The sequence below is a fragment of the Myxocyprinus asiaticus genome, chromosome 21, assembly GCF_019703515.2.
Source record: "Myxocyprinus asiaticus isolate MX2 ecotype Aquarium Trade chromosome 21, UBuf_Myxa_2, whole genome shotgun sequence".
NCBI lineage: Eukaryota > Metazoa > Chordata > Actinopteri > Cypriniformes > Catostomidae > Myxocyprinus > Myxocyprinus asiaticus.
This window is the reverse complement of record NC_059364.1, coordinates 18,100,201-18,107,925: the sequence shown is the minus strand read 5'-3', so window position 1 is coordinate 18,107,925 and position 7,725 is coordinate 18,100,201. Positions and strand designations below refer to the sequence as shown.

The 7,725-nt window shown below is 36.8% G+C and overlaps 1 protein-coding gene across 1 annotated transcript; it reads left to right on the top strand.

The window, feature by feature from the left end:
- The first annotated feature begins 37 nt into the window (after nucleotides 1-37).
- Nucleotides 38-5,381, top strand: drgx (dorsal root ganglia homeobox). The gene is made up of 7 exons (XM_051648413.1): nucleotides 38-360; nucleotides 573-692; nucleotides 1,325-1,425; nucleotides 1,780-1,881; nucleotides 3,395-3,564; nucleotides 3,659-3,771; nucleotides 4,385-5,381. Exons 2-7 carry the CDS (start codon nucleotides 635-637, stop codon nucleotides 4,702-4,704), a joined length of 864 nt encoding a protein of 287 aa, XP_051504373.1. The 5' UTR covers nucleotides 38-360; nucleotides 573-634; the 3' UTR covers nucleotides 4,705-5,381.
- Nucleotides 5,382-7,725: the final 2,344 nt, after the last annotated feature.

Sequence of the window (7,725 nt, the reverse complement as noted above, 5' to 3'; positions counted from 1 at the left end):
GCATGCATAAATGTAAAGTTACACTTTCGGAGTAATTCGGAGATGCCTTGGAGAATTTTGACGTTTACCACCACATGTGCATTCCGGTTGGCCGGACAACAGCGCACGCAAAAAAAAAAAAAAAAAAAAATCTGATTAATTGCAATTACGTGTGAGATTATAAAGGCGAGTGTTGTCATGCTCTAAACAGTCACAAAGACAGCTGGTCACTCCCTCCTCGTGAGCAAGAAAGAGGATGAGTTGGAGCAGGGGAGGTAAACGCGGAGCACTCAGTGATTGACGGTGGGAGTGTGATTGCTCAGTTGAGGTTGAGTTGGAGACACTTCATCGCTGCGCGATTGCACAACAGATCATCTATAGGTATAGAAGTACACGCATGTTTTTTATTTCTTGAACATTAGCCTAAGTAGCTATTTAAAATCGGTTGCGGAGACGAGAAGTGCAAGGATAGGTTAAATCAAGTGCATTACCTTCTTGTTGGTACTACTCAAAGCTGGCTTCTCAATGCGCGTATTATTGCAGTAATAGTTGAAAAACATTTGCGCTGACGTTTGGTTATCTTTTCTTTGCAGAGTGAAATATTCTCTAATTGCTCTACTACTGGGTACAAGTCGCAAAGCACCGGGAAACAGATATGTTTTACTTTCACTGTCCTCCACAGTTAGAGGGAGAGTGCTGCAGGACGAACACGCGTAAGTATGCATTATTTCTTCTGTAAATTGTTAACTGATTTACATTGGCTTCGATTAACGTATAACTTTGTATACATTTTTATAAAGAAAACATATGGAAACGATTTTTGTTATTGTAATTATTATTATTTTTACTAAGTTTTATAATATGTATTAGCCTATATTTAAAGCAAGCGACTCCGTTATTTAAGTAGCCTATATATGCTATTTACTTTGATCAAAGTTACAGCTATTGCCTTTAGTTAATTATTTGTTTGTGTTTGTTTTGGGGTGTTTTATAATTTGCCACATGGTAACTTGATCTAGACCCATGACAGCCTTCCAGCTGAGACTTTTTGTTGCAGTCTGCCTGAGAACAGATGTTAGATGTCATGCCTTTCAACCGGCATTTTGATGGTCACGGTTTCTCATTGTGTAAGGGGATAATTTGAGTCTTTACAAGATTGCAAACAACTGTTCTCTGAGAATAAGTCTAGCTAGATAAATTGATATAGGCTATATCTGAGGGAATAATATTTTTCATTTTAAGAGGAATAAGACAATTGATATTTTCACCCTAGACATTAGAATATATATATATATATATATATATATACCATTCTTTAAAACCGTCACGTTATTATTTAAAACAGTGAATACAAATGGGTTTGGGAATCACGCCACTGGAGACTTTGATGACGGTTTTCTGCGCAGAAAGCAACGCAGAAACAGGACAACCTTCACCTTACAACAGGTAGGCTATGTTGATTTATAAACGTACAGAATTGAAAAAAAATCTGCAAAGAAATAAATCTCTTTGAGGCATGCAATGTAGGCTATGAATGCACGTGAGCGTAGCAAGGAATTGTTCATTTCAAGTCAACTCCCATTTTAATTTTAAAGCAAAAAGGCACAACATTTGTTTATTTAGGTTAATAGTTAATTCACGGCAGTAATTTGAAAATACAGAATAAGACGCGGGTAAGGCTAAAGTTGGCTATACTTAGCAAGTAGGCCTAAAGCGTTCTTTTTTTTTTTTTTTTTTTTTCTTTCTTTCTGGATTGTTAAGCATGAATTCAAATAATGGATCAAAATATGTGTTTTACAGCTGGAAGCTTTAGAGGCAGTTTTTGCACAGACCCACTATCCAGACGTTTTTACAAGAGAAGAGCTGGCTATGAAAATTAACCTAACAGAGGCCCGAGTCCAGGTGAGACACTCTCTACAGCTGTCCCAAACCAAAGATAATAGCCTACTCTAGTATCACATAAAGCGCTGAAAGCACGTTTGATCAAAGAAAGTAAATTAAGCCACTCTGTCATTTCCGTGATGCGCTTTAATAACATCAACATTATGTGGAATATTAGATTAGGTTGATTAATCGGTCATTCATAATTAACTAGTGGTAATGTTCTACACTAATTTGTCCTCGTCTCTAAGGTATAAAAATTGCTTAGATGCACTCCCATTTCCGTGCTTCAGCAAATGGAGAGAGGATGCTTTTTAGAGAAAATACAAACATCTTAACTGAGAACGATTTTCTCTCGTTAAAGCGCTCGTGCACCTGTAACCTCCGATTTCATATTCTGCGGCCTTGCAAAACATCCGCTGTAATATCAATTTGGGCACACACGTAATTGCATTCAATGTGTCTGTATGTAATTTCCTGCATTCCCAGATTTGCTTTTGGGTTTTCTTCTGAGCTCAGATCTAATTGTGAGAAATATAATAGTTTCCCTTTTGTTCCCCAGGGTCATCTTACTATCGCTTAAAACCAATGACTGCAACGCGATAATGGAATCTGCTGCTGTAAATTAGGGATTGTAAACAAATTATTTCTCTCTAATCGGATTACCAGATTCCTATTATTAAATCTGAACATGAATCGGTCGCAGCATGCAAGGATATTAAATTTACATTGTTATTAGGAAATAAATTTTCTTTTTGTTGTAGCATAGTCGGCGCCCCCCGTTTTTAAAGTGTCAATCGGCTCGCGCTGCATTAAGAACAAACTGCAAATTGAGATTAATGGTGCAATTATAGACTATTCAGTACTGGGGGGGATCATGACTTCTAGCTGGAAGGTGCAAGGGTGAGATAATGTTGCTACAATTACATTGTGAATATTGTTGTCTTGCCAGTAAACTGTTGTCTCATATTATGTCGAGAGAACAGCTACGTATAAGTGTGGGGCGTTTTGTTTGTTCCCCATCATTGTACCTTTGCACAATGCTGGCCAGGCGGTGGAGATATGACTGCATTATGCAACCTTTCCCATTCATATATGATTAATGCGTTAGAGAGCACAGACTTAATCGAATCTGATGTTGTCAAACAATCACTAAATAGAGAAATAAACGACTTCATCATGGTTCTCAGAAGCAGAGGGACTGTCAGTAGGAAGTCATTAAAAAATGATAATGAAAAATTGCTCAATTAAATGTTGTTATAGGCAATGACCTTCATTCAGTTAAGATACAAGAACTTCGCTGCATATGCTCAGCAATTGTGTTCACAAAGTTTGAAATAAGTCATCAGCTTGTTATTTTATCTAAATAATAATTATCATATTTATGCAACTACTTATGCATAAAATAACATAAACAATTGTTATTTTATATTGAGGTTCAGGAGCTGCAATTAAAAAAAAAAAAAAAAGAAAATTGAGAAAGAATCAATCATTCATTTTTATCCTTGACATTTTCTCTCCACTCTCTATTTAGGTGTGGTTTCAAAACCGAAGGGCAAAGTGGAGAAAAACAGAGAGAGGAACTTCAGACCATGAGGGAGGCAAAGAGCAAATCAGTGAAGGCACCCCTCCTGCACGAAACCTGAACCAGTCTCCTGTTGACCACAGCAGAAATAAGAAAGACCCGATGGAAATACAGCAAAGGTGTGTAGGTCATCTAATCAAATGTGATTATGTACATACAATGTGACTGTTTTTACTAAGAGATGTAATGCCCAATTCTGTCCTTTATGTGCAGTATTAACAGAGTGGTTGGTTCAGGTGGATCTTTTTTCCCATCTTGTCTGCCTGGTACTCTGCTTAACACAGCTACTTATGCACAAGCCTTGTCACAGGTTGCAACTTTAAAAGGTAAGATCCAGCATCTACTAGATTTCATCATACAAAACATGCAGAGCTGTGTCAAATAGATTTGATATTAAGTTTGCTGTTATTCATTAATTTAATTGCTTTTTGTTATATTCGTTATTGTGTTGTTTCTTCTAAATTTACATTTGTAAAATACTGTGATTGTTAACATGATTAACATAAACATGACATTGGTTGACTTCAGCTTAATGAATGAGAAATGCTGGTATGGTTTATTTTTTTTATTCCATGTTGTAGCAGTTAATCTCAGCAACTGATATGCAATAAAATCTTCTACACTCCCTGCATAATCAGCGATTGTCTGTTTGGGATAGGCAAACAACAAACCTTACCTATTGCAAGTAAGCTACTTGGGAGTAGTCTGACTGACAGCTTTCAGTTGACTTTTAATCTGTTAAAGGCTATAGCTGATTGTCTTGTGCAAAAGTTGGGAGTCCTTGTATGATTAATTTGTGTACTCATATGTACACATTGTGATATATACACAAAGTGAAACATATTATGTAATTTAAGAAAATGAGAAAATATATTTAAAATCCATGTGAAGGACATTACCTGGCCCATGCTTACACAATGTTCCTGTCTACCTTATTAGGAAGTCCGTTGTGTTCCTGCTGTGTGCCTGACCCAATGGGCCTCTCCTTCCTGCCACCATATGGATGCCAGAGTAACCGGACAGCCAGTGTTGCAGCCCTGCGCATGAAGGCCAGAGAACACTCTGAGGCAGTGCTGCAGTCAGCCAACCTGCTGGGGGTAGGGTCTGCAACTGGGCCAGGGGTCGGGCTGGGCCAAAGCTCTGTTGCTGCTGGAGGAGGTGATTCCAGTCCTAACTCTGCTGCATCTAAGATCACATCACAACGAAGAACTCCAGACAAGCACCTGCATTGCCAAAAGGAGGGTCCAGATAAGAAATGAGGGAGTATTTTTTTTCCCACATGGAGGACATACTTTGGATTTATAATCAAACATTGAATGCCTGCTGCCTCTTTTTTGAGCACTGACATACTGTGGACAGGATGGTGTTAAGTGCAATCCCTTGATGTGTATTTTGTGTGTATGTGTGTCAAACTATTAATTAAATTGTAATTTGTCTCTCATTGTTCAATTTGCTCCGATGGTTGGCAATGGGTTGCCCTACTCTTGGGACAGTACATGTGGGTACTTGGCACTGTAATCCGTTTTCTAGTTTTTAATTTTTTTTCAACATGCTGTGTTTAAAGAAATTGCCCTGGTTGCCAATGTGAATTTATTTATTTATTTTTCACAATCCACTTTGATGTTTTACTTATACTGCCTTGTGTACTGTGAAGTCAGGTGATGGTAAACATTGCATTGTGTTAATATATATGCCATGCTGAAATCTAAATGTACTAATGTGAAATAATATATGTAAAATAATATCAAGGACAGAAATGTATATTAAGTGGTTTGTCATGTTTTATGATATGATCTGGCTACTTATCCATGCTGATGTGATGACAACTGACACCTCTCTTGTTGTCACATCTGCACGTCTATGATAGACTGCAAGAGTCCACACACTGGTCCTGTTTTGACATGTTCTATAAAACAATTAAACATGTAGGCAATCATGTACATCTCCTGTTGCCTATTGCTCACACCATCTGGCTGTGATCAATTATTAATTAGTTCACAAGCAGTAGGGCTGCAAATATGGAAGCAATGGTTGGTCTTATTATTTATTTACCTTAAAGTACATCACAAATTTCTCATCTCACTTTCTATTTTACGTGGGACCTAGGATGACACTGATATGATATGTGCTAAATATGAAATTATGCACTGGGTGTACATGGGTGTACAGCAAAGCAATTGTCATTAGATTTTTAAGCACCTACATTTTTGTAAGAATTATTTTGCTTTTTGTTCACAGCGAGAGAAAAAAAATACAAAGAAATGTGTGGTAGAACACATTTTAGAACATGAATGCAATAATATGACAGTGAATGATTATTTAGGGGCATACACTATGAACCTTGAAACAGTTTATGAAAAGGAAACATGTTCTATGTTTTCATAGATACACAAATCAATAATGAAAAAGTAACTTAGATTAAGAGCACTTATAAGTGCTACCTTTGAAAAGGAACTGGACTGATTAAATTCATGTCCTTGAGGATTTTCAGGAAATTACTTTTGATAGTCAATAACACAATTGAGTAAACTGCACACACATTAGCATTAATAATTGATGTAGAATTATGTATTATCACAAAGTAGTAATTTAATAATTCATGATGCGACACCCTGGTGACAAAGCAGAGCCGGATAATGTCAAAAGTCTTGCCTGATGAAACAGTGCAGCTTTGCGTTTGTGTTTTATCGTGACACAATTTAGATAATATATGGTTTGCTAGAAATGGGCATGAAAATATGATTTACAGTTAGAGTGCATTGTCAAGTATTAATCTGGATAATGGCGGAGAGACTGAGAATATTTTAAGGTATACATATAAACGAGGTTAGGACAAATTATCAACAGCCCATACTATTGTTACTTAGCTTGTGCGAAGCACCTACATATAATGAGTAGAAATGAATATTTCCACCACTTTTAACATGACATATTAGTTACAGACCTAAAATATAAAATTGTAGTGAACCAAATATATATATATATATATATATATATATATAAACACCTTTAATATAAACATAAATCTAATATAGACCTAGATCTAAATTAAATTATTACATTTTTAAATGTAGAATAGATTACACATTGTTTTAATTCTACAATTAAATATTAAATATGAATACCGATCTAATATTTAGATGATATGCAAAAGACTGACGCAATGGGCGGTGTCATTAGCTTTAATGGTGAACTATGCGGAGTCAAATGAGTTGAACCTGGCTACTGGCAGGAATCAGCGAAGGTCATGCGAAACTTGTTGTGAAGTTCTAATATTATAACCTTTTCAACTATACCGCTTATAGGAGCGCACATATTTTGTTGAAAACTTTTAATTGATGTATTTATCCTAGTTAAGTCCACAAACTATTTAGAGACTACCGGTCCCTGTTTTGTTGCTCGTAGAAGACTTGTGATCCAGCTCACCAAACGTGCAACAGGTTTCAGACACAGGTCAAGAATGTGAGCGTCAGTATTCCCGCAATCTTACAGCACGTGAATCTGACAGCTGATGGACACGGCGACAACAATCTGCATATTTGTTAAATACTTAAATATACAGCTCTTTGACAAATTAAAAGACCACTGCAAAATCAGTTTCTCCTGATTTACTATTTATAGGTATGTGTTTGAGTAAAATGAACATTTCTGTTTTATTCTATAAAGTACTGACAACATTTGTCATTTAGAGCATTTATTTGCAGAAAATTACAACTGGTCAAAATGAAAAAGATGCAGTGTTTTCAGACCTTGAATAATGCAAAGAAAACAAGTTCTTATTCATTTTTAAACATCGCAATACTAATGTTTTAACTTAGGAAGAGTTCAGAAATCAATATTTGGTGGAATATCCCTGATTTTCAATCACAGTTTTCATGAGCCTTGGCATGCTCTCTACCAGTCTATTACATTGCTGCTGTGTGACTTTATGCAACTCCTGGCTCAAAGATTCAAGCAGCTCGGCTTTGTTTGATGGCTTATGGCCATCCATCTTCCTTTTGATCACATTCCAGAGGTTTTGAATGGGGTTCAGGTCTGGAGATTGGGCTGGCCATGGCAGGGTCTTAATCTGGTGGTCCTCAATCTACACCTTGACTGACCTGGCTGTGTGAAAAAAATGAATTTCTTGCTGAAGCACCCCAGATCATCACCGATCCTCCACCAAATTTCACAGTGGGTGCAAGACACTGTTGCTTGAAGACCTCTCCAGGTCTCCATCTAAACATTAGATGACGAGGTGGAGGATTGGTGATGATCTGGGGGTGCTTCAACAAGGCTGG

Bases quoted from the DNA above. Each gene is read 5' to 3' on its own strand.
- drgx (XM_051648413.1), top strand. From the start codon at position 635: ATGTTTTACTTTCACTGTCCTCCACAGTTAGAGGGAGAGTGCTGCAGG. The intron at 1,426-1,779 runs GTAGGCTATGTT...TGTGTTTTACAG, and splicing joins CAACCTTCACCTTACAACAG to CTGGAAGCTTTAGAGGCAGT. The intron at 3,565-3,658 runs GTGTGTAGGTCA...CTTTATGTGCAG, and splicing joins CCGATGGAAATACAGCAAAG to TATTAACAGAGTGGTTGGTT.